Source organism: Protopterus annectens, chromosome 4.part1 (assembly GCF_019279795.1).
Source record: "Protopterus annectens isolate FY-2018-M chromosome 4.part1, PAN1.0, whole genome shotgun sequence".
Taxonomy (NCBI): Eukaryota; Metazoa; Chordata; order Ceratodontiformes; family Protopteridae; genus Protopterus; species Protopterus annectens.
In genome coordinates this window covers 931019391-931039572 of record NC_056734.1, presented here as the reverse complement: position 1 = coordinate 931039572, position 20182 = coordinate 931019391, and the positions used below count along the sequence as shown (strand labels likewise).

General features: G+C 43.2%; 1 protein-coding gene across 1 annotated transcript in view; it reads right to left on the bottom strand.

Annotated features, from left to right (window-relative positions):
- Positions 1-20182, bottom strand: part of MCCC1 (methylcrotonyl-CoA carboxylase subunit 1) — a gene marked incomplete in the record, with an annotated part of 1520932 nt that overhangs the window by 1428618 nt on the left and 72132 nt on the right. The window contains 1 exon segment of the mRNA XM_044070663.1: positions 10155-10201. Coding sequence (XP_043926598.1) covers positions 10155-10201 — 47 coding nt within the window.

Here is a 20182-nt window from a genome sequence, read left to right as displayed (position 1 = left end):
ACCAAGTACAATATATGTATATTTAAAGAAGGCATCATTTTAAAAATTCAACAACATTTGCATTATTCTTGCTAACAGCAACTAACTGTGATTCTTTAAAATGTATTAGAAACCATACAAGCAATCATTCTGAACTCATATTATTAATTAACCAGTGTCATCTACTGGACAAACAGGGAAAAAAAAAAAGAAAAGAAAAATGTTTTTGCACCTTGCTCATAGACACCTTTAAAGGTAACTCAATGGTTGTATGTTTCTAGTAGATGATTTTGCTTAATTTCCTACTTGAATTAATGAGTACCATGACATTAGTTCCATGGTATGGGATAAAAATCCTGTAGAATTTTCTATCAAGGTTTACATTTTTCTGGAGGACCACTAAAAAAAGACAAGCTGCATGGCTGCATTATCATAGGACCTGACAGACAGGTAATCAATGGGGTTATATACATACACTAGCATCCAGGATGAAAGTTTATATTCACATATGTACTTATGTGATTAAATATTTTACTGCACCATAAAGTGATGGAAAACAGAATGAATAATATACACACAATCCAAACATTACAGCTTACATTCACTTTTTTTAATGCCATGAACATTTCACATAATAATTTTAATGTGTATAGCAACAATTCTAACAAGGTTAATAAATCTATTTTCAAGTATTCTGATGACATATTTTCCATACTGACCATTACAAATAAAAATTGTGGTTAATATTAAACATGAAAATACATAATATCTGACTAACTATCAAGTACGAAAGACAAATTTTTAGAGCCGATATGTATTTGTACATTTTAAGGAGGCATCGTGTATACCTGATTATTTTCTGCAATGGGATAAGAACATATACAGAGTACATAATACTGCATATATTAGTTCTGGTTTAAGCACTTGGGCTTCAGGCCAGTTATTTTACATTAAGAAGGTTTGTGGTCTGCACTCTTGTGGGAGGAGAGGCTGGACTCTGCCCTTCTGAGCTGGGAATTTCTGGTTAGAGGCTTATAGTGCCTGCATATTTGAACTTTTTCATACTGAAATTGGTACACCTTGTCTGCTGTAGCATAGACTACATCCAGGCCTGCTGAATCTAGCTTTGTTTGTATGCTTGTTATTTCCCTGAAACGCTAATTCCACCTAAACGCGGCTTTTCAGCGCTTCTGTGGATCCCTAGTGATATTTGCATTGCTTACTGTACTTATTTCCTTGTTTCACTTGAAAGAAAGTTACTGTTTGTCGTTTTTGCATTTAAGTTACTTGTAACACATTGCATTGAAGTTACCTGGCACTTGCTCATTAAAACAATTGTATAAGTCAGCACTAAAAAATTAAAAGCACTACACCCTCACAAACTCCCCTTGATTACCTTGTTCCCCATTGGCCCTTTTTTTCAATTATAAAGGAATTCCCAATACTATTCTAGCATGTCCAAAGGTCAGTTGTCAATCTCGCCTCCGGTCCAGCTGGTGAATCTGGGAATCTGGAGACAATGCTACAACTGCCTCATGTACACAGACAACCCTCTCCTCCTCCCAACAAATTCCAACACATGTGAGAGATGCAACCATATAGCCAAGCTGGAGGCTAAGCTCTCTCAACGCAGTACTGGCGTAACCAGTCAGGAGAAGAAAGAAACCACACTCACTACAATTCCAGTCTCACATAGACCTACCACGACAGCAAACCAAACACATAAACACACAAAAACATACACGGAGGCTCTAAATAAAAATCTGCCTAAGCAGCAGAGACCTCCAAAGCAGACATCCAAGCAACCGCTACCCCAAAACAAAACACGTGCAACACATAGCTCACAAAGCCAGTGTGCCAAACAGTCACAGCCCTTAAGGCTAAACAATACACCTGATACACTTGTAATAGGTGACTCTATCGTCAGGCACACTGACATCCCGCTCACCAGGCTGAACAAGGAGAAGGTCACGGTGAGCTGTCTGTCGGGCGCTAGGATCCGCCACATAACACAAGCACTCAGGTCGCTCCAAGGCAAGTACAAATATGACTCAGTCATTGTCCATGCTGGTGTGAATGACCTGAGATGTACCTCCCTGGACTACATGAAAAGAGACAGAGGAGCTCTCTGAGCATGTAGCCCAGGCCGGTATGATCCTGACCTTGAGTAGCATCTTACTCTCACCAAGAATGATGCCACAATATGAAGACAAGATGAACAATTTCAACAATTGGCTTAGTATTGGTGTCATTCAAACTGGATCCAATGCCTGTCAGCCTGGGATGACATGCACGGCAAGCCACGATGCTTCGCTAGGGACGGCTTGCACCTGTCACCCGTGGGCTTTCGGATATTGGCAAAGGCTCTTGCTACCCCATAGTGCCTTTTTTTACGCAAGGCTCAAAAGACAAACCCACCTCCATAGGTATCACATGGGATAAGAAACTAAGAGTAATGCTACTCAACACCAGAAGTCTAAACCTCAAGATGCATGCACTCAAAACTCTCCTTAGCATGGAGAACATAGATATCTGTGCAGTAAAAGAAACCTGGCTCAAGGCTCCAGAGAGCACCCCAGCACTACCAGGTTATACCTCATACCATGCTTTTTGGCCCCAAAACTTGGACCGAACCACAAAAGGAGGGGGGGTATCAATATTCGTCAAAGATACCCACACCTCCAGGTTAGTGGCACAGCACGAAGCATCAGAGACTATCCATGTGCAAATAACAGTGGGTAAAACTGCCTTCCAGTTTATAGCCTGCTACAGACCACCCTCCCAAACCCAGGAACCCCAATCAGCCTTCCTGAAAACACTGGAAAATATGAAGGTCTCTCCAAACACCATTATATTGGGAGACTTCAACTACCCAAACATAGACTGGGAGCATTACTCTAGCTCCAACACCCTAGCCCAAAGGTTCCTAGAATTTATAAACTAAAATGCTATGGAACAACTTGTTACCACTCCCACAAGAGGGGAAAACATACTGGACCTGATCATCACCAACATGGGGACGCTATGCTCCAGACCAGAAGTGTATCCCTCATTGGTAAGATCAGACCATAAACTAATCTCACTGGATATTCACATCCCGACCCCACCCCCTGCCCAGAAAACCACAGTGAAAAACTTCTCTAAAGCAAATTTCACACTCCTCAAAACCAAGGTGGAATCCTTCAAAGCCCCCGGGCTTGTGGAACATATGGCCCAGACCGCAGAATCCTTTATAAATGCATTCTATGAACACCTTCAGGAATGCATAGATCATGCAATCCCAAATAAAACCAAGACCCAATCCTCCAAAGGCAGACGTCCTGTCTGGTGGACCCCAGCCATAAACAAACTATACAATAGGAGGAGGAAGCTACTACATGATAGAGCTAAATCCCAAAAAGGGAAGGCATCTCTGATCAGTATTAGCAAAAAACTACGGGAACTCATAAAATCATCTAAGGCCAGCTTCGAGAGAAAAATTGCACAGGACACTAAGGATAATCACAAGGCTTTCTTTAGTTATGTTAGGAACCTGGGTGGGAATTCCCAGATATGCTCAGAATTAGTCCAAAATGACAAAAAATACACCAAACCCACAGACATTGCTAACATCCTAGCTGACAGGTTCAGTGCAAACTTCTCCTCCCCCTCCCCACCAAAAGGGCAAATATCTATCCCAGCAGAGTGCTGTCCCCCGGACATCTCAGATGCTCAGGTAAGAGCCGCCCTCTCCAAAGCAAAAAACACAGCATTAATGGGACCAGACGGTGTCCCGGGCTGCGTCCTACATGAACTCCAAGAAGAGCTAAACCCAAACATAAAACTACTGTTCAATCTCAGCCTTACTACAGGATATGTATCCAAAGAGTGGCATACAGCAACAGTGGTCCCTCTCCACAAAGGTGGTGCCTCAACGGATCCTGGAAACTATCGCCCCATAAGCCTGACTAGCTTGGTCTGCAAAGCTATGGAAAGGATCATCATGGACCTCATAAATAAAGATATTGGGGACCTACAGACACAGGATCCTACCCAGTTCAGCTTTGTTGAGGGCAGATCCTGCCTCTTAAACCTGGTCGATTTCTTTGAAACAGTCACCAAGGCCATTGACGAGGGGAAGGTGGTCCACACAGCCTACCTGGACCTCGCAAAAGCCTTCGATACAATACCCCACTCGGGCATTATAGATAAGCTCACCAGCTTAAATATAAACCTCTATGTCACTAGATGGGTTGTAAACTGGCTCAAGGACAGAACCCACATGGTTAGAATTGCTGGAGCCATGTCAGACTCCAAACCAGTTACAAGTGGCGTCCCACAAGGCTCAGTCCTGGGACCCCTCTTGTTCGGTATATATTTCTCGGAGGTACAGGCCAACATGGAAGGAGTGTGGCTGACCAAGTTCGCAGATGACTCAAACTGGGCGCCATAATAGACTCTCCAGCCAACACAAGCATCCTCCAAAAGGGCTTCATAGAAACAGACAACTGGTGCCAGAGCCATGGCCTCAAGCTAAACGCCAAAAAGTGTATAGTCATCCCCTTTGGCAAAAACAAAGTGCCCACAAATTACCACATAGTTGGTAATCCATTAAGTACGGAAGAAGTAATTAGGGACCTGGGGACCCAAGTTGATAGCAATCTCTCATTTGACAACCACGTGGCCAAAGTGGTTGGAAAAACATTTTATATAGCCCACCTAATCATGAAGGGATTCACATCTAGATCAGGGGAGGTCATCGTGCCTCTTTACTCATCCCTCATTAGGCCCATAATTGAGTACAATGCCCATTTTGGGATGTACCTTACCAGACACCTGCAGCAACTGGAAAGACCCCAAAAGTACCTCACCAAGAGGATCAAAGGGCTCAAACAGATGCCATATGCTGCCCGGTTAAAGAATCTCCAGCTCTACTCAGTGGCATACCGCCTGTTCAGAGGCGATCTGTGCCTGATGTATAAAGCCATGTCCAACCCGGAATTAATGGACATGCTGCACCTCAGAAAATTCAAATCCCATCGAGCTACCCGCTCGAGAGACTTGAACCTCAGCATTGAAATAAATAGGACATGCTGGAGGGACAGATTCATAACCCAGAGGCTCCCTTCACTCTGGAATAAAATCCCAGTCCAGGTTAGGCAGAGTCCCTCAATGACTCTCTTCAAGAGGAATCTTGATGAGTGGATGGGAGATCGTAGGTTTACCCCGGGTATCACTTCTGTGTCACTGTTAGACAGAAGCACAGTATACTAACCTCGAAAAAGGGCATAGCAAAATTAATTTAAAATGGGTGGCGAATGCAAAACACACTCTGGCTAGGCTTATAAATGCCCTAGGGCAGATAGCCTAGTATGAACCTATGAACCTATACGGTACATATGCTGCTTGCCTACTGCATACGGTACATATGCCGCTTGCCTACTGCACACGGTACATATGCCGCTTGACTACTGCACACGGTACATATGCCGCTTGACTACTGCACACGGTACATATGCCGCTTGACTACTGCACACGGTACATATGCTGCTTGACTACTGCACACGGTACATATGCTGCTTGACTACTGCATACGGTACATATGCTGCTTGACTACTGCATACGGTACATATGCTGCTTGACTACTGCATACGGTACATATGCTGCTTGACTACTGCATACGGTACATATGCTGCTTGACTACTGCATACGGTACATATGCTGCTTGACTACTGCATACGGTACATATGCTGCTTGACTACTGCATACGGTACATATGCTGCTTGACTACTGCATACGGTACATATGCTGCTTGACTACTGCATACGGTACATATGCTGCTTGACTACTGCATACGGTACATATGCTGCTTGACTACTGCATACGGTACATATGCTGCTTGACTACTGCATACGGTACATATGCTGCTTGACTACTGCATACGGTACATATGCTGCTTGACTACTGTATATGGTACATATGCTGCTTGACTACTGCATATGGTACATATGCTGCATGACTACTGCATATCGCACATCCAGTAGACATGAAAAGTTTACACACCCCTGTTAAAATGCCAGCTTTTTGTGATATAAAAAAATGAGACCGCAATAACTAATTTCAAAACTTTTCCCACCTTTAATGTGACCAATAACCTGTACAATTCAATTGAAAAATAAACAAATCTGTTAAAGGAAAAAAATATAAAAAATAAAAAATGTATAATACAAAGTGTGCACACCCTTAAACTAATACTTTGTTGTTTGTGCACACACTTAAAACTAATACTTTGGTGAAGCACCTTTGATTTAATTACAGCATTCAGTCATCTTTGGTAGGAGTCCATCAGTATGGGACATCTGGACTTGGCAATATTTGCCCACTCTTCCTTGCAAAAGCGCTCCAATTCTATCAGATTGCTAAGGCATCTCTTGTGCAAAGCCCTCTTCAGGTCACCCCACAGATTTTCTATTGGACTTGGGACTGGGCTCTGGCTGGGCCATTTTCTTCTGGTGAAGCCATTCTTTTGTTGATTTGGATGTATGCTTAAGGTCATTGTTGTGTTAAAAGGTGAAATTCCTCCTAATCTTTCTAGCAGACGCCTGAAGGTTTTGGGCCAAAAGTGACTGGTATTTGGAATTGTTCATAATTCCCTCCACCTTGACTAAAGCCCCAGTTCCAGCTGAAGAAAAGCAACCCCAAAGCATGATACTGCCACCACCATGCTTAACTGTGGGGATGGTGTTCTTTTGGTGATGTAAAGTGTTTCTGCACCAAACGTACCTTTTGGAATTGCAGCCAAAAAGTTCAAGCTTGGTCTCAGACCATAACGCATTTTCCCACATGCTTTTGGGAGACTTGATGTATTGTTTAGCAAATTTTAGCCGGGCCTGGATGATTTTATGTGTAAGAAAAGGCTTCAGTCTTGCAACCCTACCCCATAGTCCAGACATATGGAGAATATGGGAGATTGTTGTCACATGTAGTACACAACCAGTACTTGCCAGAAATTCCTGCAGCTCCTTCAGTGTTGCTGTAGGTCTCTTGGCAGCCTCCCTGACCAGTTTTCATCTTGTCTTTTCATCAATTTTGGAGAGACGTCCAGTTCTTTGCAATGTCATATATCCAATGCTGTGGAATTTTTTTTGTGCCCTTCTCCTGACTGATACCTTTCAACAATGAGGTCCCCTTGATGCTTTGTAAGCTCTCTGCAAACCATGGCTTTTGCTATAGCAGGGAAATGAATAAATGTCAGGAAAATCCTACTAGGGCAGCTGAACTTTATTTGGGGTTAATCAGAGTCTCCTTAATTGATGGCAGGTGTGTACCCAAGAAGACTGAATGCTGTAATTAAGTCCAAAGGTGCTTCAACAAAATATTAGTTTAAGGATGTGCACACACAACAAAGTATTAGTTTAAGGGTGTGCACACTTATGCAACCAGCATATTGTACATTTTTTATATTTTTCCCCATAACAGGTTTGTTTTTTAATTGAATTGTACATGTTATAGGTCACATTAAAGGTGGGAGTTTTGAAATGATTTATTGTGGTCTCAATTTTTATATCACAAAAACCTGGCATTTTAACGGGGTGTGTAAACTTTCTGTCCACTGCATGCTGCACGACTGCTGCCTATCGTGCATTTGCTGCACGACTGCTGCCTATCGTGCATTTGCTGCACGACTGCTGCCTATCGTGCATTTGCTGCACGACTGCTGCCTATCGTGCATTTGCTGCACGACTGCTGCCTATCGTATCAAGTGTTATGGGATATGACTGTCAGATCCTAACTGGTCTTCAGTGCATTACTAGCATTCAGAAATGAATGTCAGTGTTGCAACTGTGACCTGAACTGAAGCACTGTAGCTCTCCTTTTCTTCAGTGTGCTATTGTCAAATTGTATACGAAGCCAGAACTGAAGCATTGTTTAAAAAGGAGAGAACATTTTTTTTCTTTTTGTTCCTCAACTTAAAGTTGATGGAGAGGTGCCAGATTGGGTGGGGGGAGGGGCAGCAGTGGTTGCAAGAACAGCTAGCTACACATTTTGCCCACAGCTTCCCTTCAATATAAAAGCCAGCTCACTGTGAAAAATATTTTAGATCAAGGTTAGTTTACTTAAGTATTACTGAATATCTGAGGGGTAAGATTTGAATATTAGTTTGATATGCCCTCTATTGCTGGGGGTTGGGTCAGCTGTAGGTAGTATTCAAATGACCTGGTTTGCTTCCTTGGCCATATCTAGAAGAGCAATTTCTAGTGTCTGTGTGAAGGATGGCATGTATTAGTTTGGATGGTTAACTGTGCTTTGATATTTTATGAACTAGTGTTTGTCTAAGTTTCGTCACTGAAAGAGACTGAACTAACACGAGAGAATATTTGTTTTTATTTTATTTGACATTTGTTTACTGGGAAAGTCCAACTGGGATGATATTCCATTTTTAGCGAAGGCCCAGGCAGAAAAGCTCCACATTGGTATAATACGGTAACAATTAAATAAAGTTATTATAAAGCCTAATACAGAAGAATGACATGCTAACTAAGGAAAAATTCAGCTTCCGGTCAATCTGAGCCTACACATACATAGTGCAAATATTCGAGCAGTTATAACAAGCTGAAAAAGAACATTGTCAATACACAAAAGTATTCACATGTCGCAGGTTATACAGATGGCAGTTTTCACTCATGATGATCATATTTCTTTCTGAACCACACTTCATAACTATATGACTGCAGTGGATGACATGGCTGCTTGATAACATTACAGCTTATGGTTAACAGTTACCCTGAGATTTTTAAAAAGCCTTTATCTGTTTAAAGGAAGAGCTGGACACTAAAACTTAAATGACTTCTTTCCCCACTGGAATACTCAGTTGTTAAACACACAGAGGTACTGGAGTGATACACAGGCTGGCTGGGTCTTTAATGTACGATGCGGAGGCCTGAGTGATCTACGTTATGAAGGTGAGCACTGTAATTGAAGGGCAGTATGTTGGCAATATTCCTGTGAATGTTCCTTCTGACTACAGCAGGGTAAATGCAGGAGTAGGCATTAGGGAATACCAAATGTGGGGTAAACTTAAAAGGGGTATTCTATAGACTAAAGGTTAGCTAGTTTTGAGAATGGAATTTTTATTTAAAGATGAAAACTACATATTTTGTACCACAGATATGTGCAGTGATTTCATTTACAGGGGAAAGTTAATGTACCTTATTTTGTACTCATCCAGAAGTATAATGATGGGGGTAATCATGTTTGTAAGTCAAACAGCTGCATGGTTGGCTGTTCCTATGTTGGTTAATTAGTGATATCACATTAAATTGTTTAACTTGTTGCTGGCAGATCACCAATCAAGATTCAACAACCTTAAACGATGTTTAAAGGATAATGATGCCAAATTAACCTTCTCAATTACCAAGGTGTATTTAAATTTTCGTTTCTATACTTATTTTCTTTGGTAATCATGCAAATACGCTGGTCCTAGGTCCATTTTCAGCCATGACTCAACAGCAAAAACAGTCATTATATAACCAAGTTAAATTTACCAAGATGTATAAATAAATGGTTACCAAGAGATTTGGGTGTTTTCTAGAAAGACTGTGTGAGGATCCCAACCAAGTTTTGCATGCAACTGCAACTAGAGAACTTAAGCACCATTAACATGAGGAATTCTGTTTGCTACCTCCAACTCTGAACTGTCCAGAGACAACAGGCCAGGCACTGGACTGTCTGTTAGATGAGGCAAGGGGTCCATGATTTAACTGAAAAAGCTGTGTCTTACACTGATGACATAAGACATGTGAAGCAGACACGTTATTCAAATTATTTCTGTGTTACTGGTGTAGTGCCATTTTATAAATGTTAATATGTTAACAGGACATGCTGCTGAGGTACAATAATGGAGGACAGAGTCCAGTCCTTGGGAGTGTGCTTCAAAGAAAAAACATTTTGTGTACATAATATTGAGGGCATTACTCATTACCAATATATGAACCATTATCATAACCATCAAAGATGATCTGGAAGAAAATATAAACAAGGGAATTCAGCAAAGCCATTCTTAAAAGGGGAAAAGTAAGACAGCCAAGATGGAGAACACAAAAAGCTACTGTCAAGTTTAAAAAATACATCACCACTGATATAGGATTGCTATGAAACAGAAGCAAACAAACTTGTAGTTTCATGGACTGACATACCTTCTGTTGAAGCATACCTCTGTGGCTTCTGAATCCAAATCCATCTCCTAAAAAACAACAGAAAGTATTATAACCTCATAAATATCCCAAAGGCTCTCAAAAATGTAATCCGTATGTTAATGTCAAAAGTACAGCTATGTCAGGAACTCAAGAAAATAGTGCAACGTTACACATTGTTCTTGCTGCTGCTTCAGTAATCAGAAGTTTTGCTTTATGAGTCTTGCCAATGGCTTGCTGAAGTAATAGCAGATACACAGGAGTTCAGTGGTTTCACTTTAATTTCTACTTACACATTGTATAGGTTCATAGGTGTTTACTAGGCTAACGACCACAAGGGCCTTTTTAAGCCTAGCCATGCATCCCAAATCTGACGAGTTCTGATACCCTTGATAAGTGTAAGCATGGGCCTGGGAGACCATTTACAGGTCACCCGTTTGCATTAGAGACATAGGTGCCAAACCAGGCATGATTTTCTGGTTTCCCATCCAATTGTCCAAGTTGAACTTGAACTGGATTAGGGAGGAACTCTGCTTCACATGGATGGGAAGCCTGTTCCATAGATGGGGTAGTCTCTGGGATACCTACCTAATGTATATAATGGATATGAAATACAGTCCAGCCTTTGTCATGAGCAGGTGTTTCCCTGCCTCTCCAAGCTCCTCATGACAGTGATATTAATCATTATCCAAGCAGCATTCTGCTTTGGACAGCTGCTGAAGGCCCCTATATGAAGTACAGTCCAGTGACAACTCGTACCTTCTTCACACTGATGTGGAACTGGTAGTGAATCTGTCAGCAGAAACTGGCCCAGAAGAGGAAGTGTGAAGGGGCCCACCCAAATTCATCTACACCTCTGATGCTCCTTGATCAAGATGGGAATAAGTGGAATCCTCAAATCTAATGCCTCTTCTGACTATTTCCACAAATTTCTAACATAATGCTGAATGTTCCTTGTACAACCTGACCATTAACATTATTATAATACTCGCCTTTATATGTCACAGAATGCTGAGGACAGACATTACTGACGATTACAGCTACACTACCATCCCATTAAACAGGGTCATTATCTTTTGTGCCCTGTCCTGGAGTGGAAAAAAATAGGATCCCATAAATATCTTCTACTGAGACAAAGGTACAACTTCTTCCTACTGATGGCCAATCCCAAAGAATCCAGAAATGGGATGACCACTTAATAAGTGACTCACACTGATGAAATAATCGTCCAGAAAATGCTACATGTAAATTCTGTTCAACATGCTGGCTTATAGCTACAGATGGAATCACATATTTGTCCTAAGAAAAAAAACTGCAAGAAAGACCTAGCCAAGCCAGAATCTTTATTATGTCATATCTTAAAACTCCTGTAGTGGAGGCCCATGACATATATGCAAATGATCCCTTGCAGGACATACAAGTATTTCAGCTACATGGATTCTGAAAGACCATGACTTCTTACTTTTTAAGTCTTTATGGGTATACTCAGGCCAATAAAGTCAAATCCCACTAGCTGTACACATTTATATTTTAGCCTTTTTGAAAACGTCGATTATGACCCCTTCTCTGATTCACTCGGTCATTCATTGATACACCTGTTTCCAATGCCCCATTGGAACCAGAAGCTTCCTCCATATTTAACTCCTCAAACGAAACGCTTTTCCTTCCCACTGAGCTGGTCTCCACAGAGGAAACGGAAGTGTCCCTAAGATCGCGGGATCTGCTTCTTTTACTTTTCAAAGAAGCTTTACCCAGCCTACTTTTAAAGTTATATTGCCAGGAAAAGATCTTGCCTGTGCTGTAATCATTACTGTCCCGCATATACTTTTTCTTTTTCCGCTGAATAACTTGTTGCTCAATTTTGGACACACGACCTTTAATGTTCACAATATTAAGCTCAAACTCCGACTCCGAATAGCCAGAGAATAACTTTTCCTGCATATTAACAATTTCATCACGTACTTTTTTTAGCACTCTCTCATTACGCTTAAATCAGTACTTTTAGCCAACCCAGGGTACATTTGAGTGAAATATCTTTCCATTCATCGAACAAATCAGAGTCTTCCTCAGAGAACTCATAAGCTTGTAAAGTTTGTAGAAAAATTGTGAATTTGGATGGTAGTAAAATAAATGGCATTAAATACAATGCCATTGATCACTTTAATTGTAATTCCTTTGGGGTAATCTATATAATAGGTTGTAATTGTGAGATTAAAAAATGGTATATAGGACAGACAAAAAGAAAGGTAAAATTGAGGATTATGGAACATTTGGGAGATATTATGAATGGTAGATTGGATAGTCCAGTAGCTAATAATTTTCATCAGTATCATGATGGTGGATGTGCAGATCTAATATTTAGTATTTTGGCCAAACCTGATGGGGGTCAAACCTGATGGCGGTGGGGGGGGCAAACGTTAATTTTCAGAAAAAACTATTGAGAATGGAATCAAATTTTATAGTAAATTATAAAACCCTGTATGCAAATGGGATGAATTTAGAAATTTAAATATGTAATTTAACATTGAAAGTTATAATATTCATGTTTATATTAAAATGAATTGTAACATTGGTTTGTGATAAATGAAAAAGTTCTTTAACAAAATTAATTAATGATTTAATTGTTTAATTGTTGGATTATGTAATTAACTGGTGTATTTAAAAACTGGTTTTGTACAGAATAATTTATTCCATTGAAGGCGAAGGCCGAGGTACCAGAATCTAGTAAAGTGAAGTAAAGTAAAGATTTATCCAGTTGGCTGCATTCTTCGTTTTGGTGTTTTTTTTTTGTTTTTTTTTTTATTACTAATTAAGCCAAACTACTCTAAGGAACATTCAAACCACCCATAGATCAATGTGTGTGTGCATACCTTGAAGAAGCTATCCAAGAGCTTGCACTAGAGTATAAATACTGAGCATGTGCGAGCCTGCCATTTTGTAGTTATCTGACGGCAAAACGAAAGTAAACAAACGAGAGGCTCCCAGTACACTCCAACCCTTCATAATTTATTGTAGTAGCACTACAATAAATTGCGAAGTGTTTGAGTGTACTGGGAGCCTCTCGTTTGTTGTTTATTTTGTAAGTTATCTGTTAAGATTTGAACATGTATGTATGTAAGCTCCGTTTGTTAGTTTTAGGTTCACAGGTGATTACTAGGCTAACAACCCCAGCTGGTCTTTTTAAGCCTAGTCATGCTTCCCAAATATATCTGAACAGATCTGATATCCTAGGGTTATTTGAAAGGGTTATAATTTAGGCTAGGCCACAGTTGACCAAGCATTTATAAGCTTCTCTGTCTACTGAGCACATAGGTGGCAGAAAAATAGAAGTTATGTTCTTACCATAACGTTCCATGTTAGTTGTCTTCTTCTCGCCTTCTTCTTGCTGGATGGGTTCGGAGCCGACCTCGGCTCCGACTCGGCCACTCTAAAAGCTCGAGAGTTGGTTCCACCGGCTCGAGGCTCCCCTTATATCCCACAATGCTAGGCGAGAGTTACCTCAGATCTCGTTTGTAAGCTAACCCAGCTTATATCAATAACAGTATAACTGTAAATAGAATCCACCTCTAACAGCAGGAAGAAAAGGGAGACCTACATCCTGAAATAAGAAATATGCACAATAGCATATGACTAAGAAAGAGGTGGTAGAAAGAGAGGTCACGATCACAACTCCTCTAGGTCTGTCCAGGCCAGGGGGAAGGAGGGTGGGGAAGAAGAAGGCGAGAAGAAGACAACTAACATGGAACGTTATGGTAAGAACATAACTTCTATATGTTAAGTTGTCTATCTCGCCTTCATTCTTGCTGGATGGGACCGCGTCCCTAGCACCTTGTCCTGGGTGGCCTAACGGAACAGACTCCTGAGAACAGTGGAACCAAAATTAGCTCTATGCCTAGAAGCTAAATCCAACTTATAATGGGAAATAAAAGTGTGAGGAGTAGCCCAAGTAGCCGCTGCACAAATGGTGTCAATAGGCAGTCTGTCTTGGAAGGCTAAAGAAGTAGCCAAAGCTCTGGTGGAATGGGCTTTAGGTTTATTAGGCAGTTTTGGTGTCTAATCTCATAAACAAGGGTAATCAGAGACGTTAGCCATCTAGATAATGATACCTTTGAAACTGGAAGTCCTTTTCTGCTTTCCGCATAGGAGACAAACAGCTGATCAGATTTTCTGAATTGTTTCGTCCTGTCCAAGTAGTACCTTAATTGACGATGAACATCCAGGCAGTGTAATTTTTGTTCAGACCTATTTGAATACTCTGGGAAAAAGACAGGGAGGACAATGCTTTGGTTTAGATTTGATGTTGAAACCACCTTAGGCAAAAGGACGGGTTAGTTCGTAAGGAAACTCTGTCCTTATGGAACAAAAGATAAGGAGAATGACAACTGAGTGCTTGAAGTTCTGAAATTCTTCTAGCTGATGTGATAGCCACCAGAAAGAGAGTTTTCCATGATAATAATTTCAAGGAACATGAAGCTGCAGGTTCGAAAGGGGAAAGAATCAAAGAAGCAAGAACTAAATTTAGGTCCCAAGGAGAAGGAGGATTTCTTATAGGAGGTCTGAGAAGAAAAACTCCTTTCAAAAGGCTTTGCAAAGTTTGTGGGACATTAGGGCAGATTCAGAAATACCCACATGGAAATTAGAAATAGCTGCCAATTGAACCTTAAGAGTAGATGGAGATGAACCTGCATGGAAGAGTTCAGCTAGAAAATCAAGGACTAGTTGGATGGAAGCGGTGAAAGGATCTATGTCCTTTCCTTGTGCCCAATATGAGAAGCGTTTCCACTTACTCAAATAAATCTTTCGAGTGGAAGATTTATGGGAAGCTATCAATATATCTCTAACAGAGTGAGATAATTGAGGAAGCCTGGCTACGGTTGGAACTGGAGGAACCAAGCAGTGAGGTTCAGAGAGGGGAGGGAGCGATGAAACTGACCCGACTGATGGATCAAAAGATCTGGAACTAGGTCCAGATTCCACGGTCGCTCCAAAAGAAATCGATGTAGAAAGGGGAACCACACTTGTCGAGGCCAGTAAGGAGCAATGAGGATCAATGAGGCCTTCTGAGCGATAGCTTTCTGTATTACTTGAGAGATCAGTGGGAAAGGAGGAAATGCATACAGAAGTCCCCTGGGCCAAACTTGGACTAGAGCGTCTCTGCTGGGTTGGCCTGGTAAAGGGAATAGAGTGAAGTATTCTCTGCACTTGCTGTTTTGGGGAGTAGCAAAAAGATCGCAGCAAGGCTGACCCCACTTGAGAAATATCTCTCTCACTACAGAGTCTTTCAGAGACCACTCGTGAGGCATGAGTATAGCTCTGCTCAACTTGTCCGCAATGTGATTGGACTTCCCGGGGATGTGCATTGCTATCAGAAAACGCTGAGAAGAAATCGCCCATTGCCACAGTCTGAGTGCTTCTCGACACAGGGGGTATGATCTGGTTCCGCCTTGTTTGTTGATGTACCACACTACAGACATATTGTCTGTCTGGATTGCAATCGTTCCCAAGGGAAGAGAGTCTTGAAGGGCTTGCAACGCTAAAAGCACTGCTCTCATCTCCAGAACATTTATGTGCAAGTGGCATTCGTTTGGTTGCCATGTGCCCTGGACTGTCCTGCCCTGATAATGCCCCCCCCACCCGATCAGGGAGGCATCCGTTGTCAGAGTAGCAACCGGAGGAGGTGGAACAAATGGTCTTCCGACAGGAGCTGGGGAAGACATCCACCACATGAGATGCTTTTTGCACGCTTGCGTGATCATAATGGTGTGAGACATTGGAAGTTCCTGGTATGACCATTGAGAAAAAAGCATCCACTGAAGGATCTGCATGTGGTATCTGGCCAATGGGAGGAGAGGTATGGCCGCTGCCATGATTCCCAACACCTTTAGAACTAACCTGGCTTTGGCTCTGTTGCTGTTGAGAAGAAGTGACACCAATTTGTGAATGTCTGATATCCTTTGGTTCGCTAGCGTTGCAGACATGTTTATAGTATCTAAATTTGCGCCTATGTAGGTAATAGTACGACAAGGCGACAAAACAGACTTTTCGCAATTTATTGAAATACCCAGTTTTTGACAAACACGAAAAGTATAATCTCTGGCCATCAGAAGGAGATGCTTGGTGGGAGCTGTGAGAAGCCAGTCGTCCAAATATGGAAACACCTGGAATCCTTGTCGTCTCAGGTGAGAAGCTACCACTGCCATGCATTTGGTAAACACCCGGGGGGCAGTGGTGAGACCAAAGGGCAGGGCCCTGAATTGAAAATGACTGGTTCCCAGCCTGAAGCGGAGGAATCTTCTGGAGCGTCTGTTCATTTTTATGTGATAGTACGCATCCTGAAGGTCTATAGAGCACATCCAGTTTCCTTTTCCCAATAGGGGAAGAATGGATTGCAGCGTGACCATCGGAAATCTTGTTTTCTTGACTGATCTGTTCAAGATACTGAGATCCAAAATTGGTCTCCAGTCCGATGTTTGCTTTGGAACTAAAAGAACCTTGAGTAGATTCCGGATCCTTGTTGGTCTGCTGACACTGGCTGAATTGCTCTTTTTGCAAGCAGTTTTGAAATTTCCAAAGCTGCTATATCCCTTTGAGCGGTGGAACATCTGGAAGGGATTTTTTGACTGATTTGGAAAGCGAAGAAAGGGGATAGAATAGCCTTAGGAAATGATGGACTGTACCCATTTGTCTTGAGTGAGGGATAGCCAGGCTTCTGGGTACAGTGACAATCTTCCCGACTGCCTCCGAAGATGGGCAGTCGGGCAACACCTCAGGGATGCTGAAAGGGCTTGTCAGGAAAGGCTTCCCGATTGCCCTGGTTCTGCGGACCCCCTGCCCCTAGGGCGGCGTCTACCATTGTTATTCCCACCTCTGCCTCTGGTAGGAAAACGACTCTGTCGTCAGGCGAAGTCCCTTGAGATTCTTTACGGAAGCTGCTCTTTACACCCTTCTGGCCTTTGGGGTAAGGCATAGAAGGTGTCGAAAACGGACTCCGGCGGCAGAAAGGGTCTTGCCATCAGTCTCGCACCTAGTCAGGGTTTCTTTCACTTGAGGACCAAAAGAGATGATCCATCAAAAGGGAGTTCGTGAAAGACGTCTTGAAAGGTTCCGTAAAGTTGCATAGCCGCATCCAGGCGTGCCTACGTAAGGCTACCCCTGTTCCTGCGGCTCTGCTCGCTCCATCGGCCGCATAAGAGAGGAGGCATGGAGGAGTTGGAAATGGAATTAAGGATAGCCAGCTGCGTGTTCATTTTCTCTTGGAAACCGCAGCTGTAGGGTCCTTCAACATTTCACTCGCTTCCTTGATCAAGTCCCTTTGAAGACGAGTGAAATGGCACAGGTAATTCAGCGAACGCATGGTAAATGTCGCTGAGGAGAACATCCGCTTCCGTACCTATCCATGGACCTAGATTCCTTGTTAGGTGGATGGACAGGCACTGAAGGATCAGCCAGTTCCTTCTTTGTGGCGGCAGCTACCACCATAGCATCCACAGAAACTCCTTTTGATAAAAATTGCTTGTCTGATGGAGCTGTGATGAATTTGGAGGGTCTCCTGGGAGTGGGGTCCACTGAATCAGGAGCCGTCCATGCCTTCTTAGCAACCACCTGCATGAGGGGGTCAAGGGGGACACCCAGGAGGTGGAAGGACGAGAGCCAAACGCCTCAAGATACACAGATTCGTCCTCCGAAGGGTTGAGGGCTGGCCAATTTCCCTCTGTTTAAGGATCTCCAGAATGTCTGCAAATGAGACATCTTCAGAAGGGGAACGGGGAACCCTCAGAATCATCCAGATCTGTGTCTGATAGACTCAGGTGAGTCAATGTGCTTCCTCTTGCACTTCCTCTTCCGAGGGGCTCTTCTGCCAAATCAGGAGAGGCCTCGGAAGAGGATGAAATCCCAAAGGGGCTCCTGAGGAGCTGGCTCTCTGCGGTCCGGGATGAGGGAGTGAGTCGACTTACCCTGAGGCAGCATAGAGGGAGGGGCTGACGGAGCCGACTGTGGAGTAGAGCCAGGCTCTAACACACTCCGCATGACCTCGAATGCACCCCTGTCAGGCAGAGCCAGAGGTCCCGCTCCGAGGAGCTAAGGACCCCCTCGGCACCGACAGTGATGGCTCGAGGCCGATGTCGGAGCCGAACTCACCAGCGCCAAGCACCGAGAGGGAGAGGGGGTCGGACAAGGGTCCGATGCCACTCACCCCTCGGAGCCGACGAGGAGGTCCGCGCCGAGATTCCTCCACGGAAGAAAACGGAGCCGGCAGCGGAGCCGAAGACAATTGTCTCGGCTCGGTGACCACAGTCTCGGTTCCGACACGACCCGGCTCCGAACTCAAAAGAGTCGAAGGAGGAAAGAGTTGATGGACCGGGGCAGGCACCGACTGATGAGTCGGGCTCTGAAGCATCTGGGCTAGTGCCTCGGACTTAAGTAGTCGACTCACCACCCTCTGAAGGTCATGATCGGAAAGCCTCGATGACCTAGAGGAATGAGACCTTTGGCTCCGTTCAGACAGCAGGGGAGATCCTGGAGCCGAATGAACGGAGCCAAGAGAAGGTGACCTAGACCTCTTTCTGGTTGTCGGCTCCGAAGATCTTGTCGGAGCCGACACGGGTACCTCGATAACCTCGGCTCCAGCCGAGCCGAGCAAGCCACAGAAACTGTGGACTGAGTCTTATCGGCTCCAGCCGGAGCTGATAAAGGCAAAGGTTGAACAACCTGAGGTCTCGGCTCAGAAGCCGGAGCCGAAGACCTCGATGCCTTAGAGGGCTTCCCTGTTGAAACTGACAGGGAATCCTCTGGTTTTAACAAGCCTCTCAGAATCAACTTGTGTTTTCTCTCCTGCAGGACCCTGGGGCTGAAGCCATGGCACACAGCACAGGAGTCCTGCAGGTGCAAAGGCCCCAGACAATAGACACAAGAAGTGTGAGCGTCTGTCAGAGACATTTTCTGACAGCACGCATCACACTTCTTGAATCCAGAGACCTTTGCTTCCTTTGACATTATCCTAACTGACAGGTGTACACTAACACACACCCAAACACACAGTTATACCCTGTCAGAAAAAATTATTAATACTAAAAATAATTAACAATTTTAGTAAAAATACTAGTAATTAAGCACAAAAAAGTTAAAGTAACTACACAAACACACCCTAGGGAAGGGAAGGCCAAAGGCCCAAGGGAAGAACCAACGGTTCTTTTAATAAGAAAACGGGGAAAAAATAGGGTCGGGGATAAAGATCTATATCCTACACTAATTTAGGAAGAATTAAAGTTAAAAGGGGAAAAAAAGAGTAACTTTTTGTATAAAAAGCTAACACTCACCAGGAACCGGTAGAAGCAACCAACCTCGAAGCTGTAGCGGCAAACGAGATCTGAGGTAACTCTCGCCTAGCATTGTGGGATATAAGGGGAGCCTCGAGCCGGTGGAACCAACTCTCGAGCTTTTAGAGTGGCCGAGTCGGAGCCGAGGTCGGCTTCGAACCCATCCAGCAAGAATGAAGCCGAGATAGACAACTTAACATGGGGTAAATTACACTTGAACTGGGGTAGGGAAGAAATCTGCTCCACATGGATGGGAAGCCTGTTCCACAGATGAGGTAGTCTCAGAGACAAATCACAGTCTCTCCAACATGCCCTATTTATGCTGCATATCAGGTTTAAGTCCCTAGGTCAGATAATTCAGATGCTATTTGTTTTGTGGATTACAACAGATCCACCGGTGTGGGATCGGAGGATGCTTTGTAGGCCAGGCGTAGATCGCCTCTCAGCAATCTGTAGTAGACAGAGCACAGGGATAGAGTGTCGAGGCAGTCAGTGTAGGACATGTTATTTAGATTATGTATTTTTTTGTGAGGAACTTCTGCTGATGCTCGAGTTGCTGCGTATTCTTGGTCAGGTACTTACAAAAGGGGGCACTATATTTACTCAGTGATTGTTTTAAAAAGGGCAGCATACAGCAGAACAATGACATCCATGTACATACTCCTTGCTTAGAAGCTAAGCAATATAAATGACTTCCTTACTACCAATGATTCA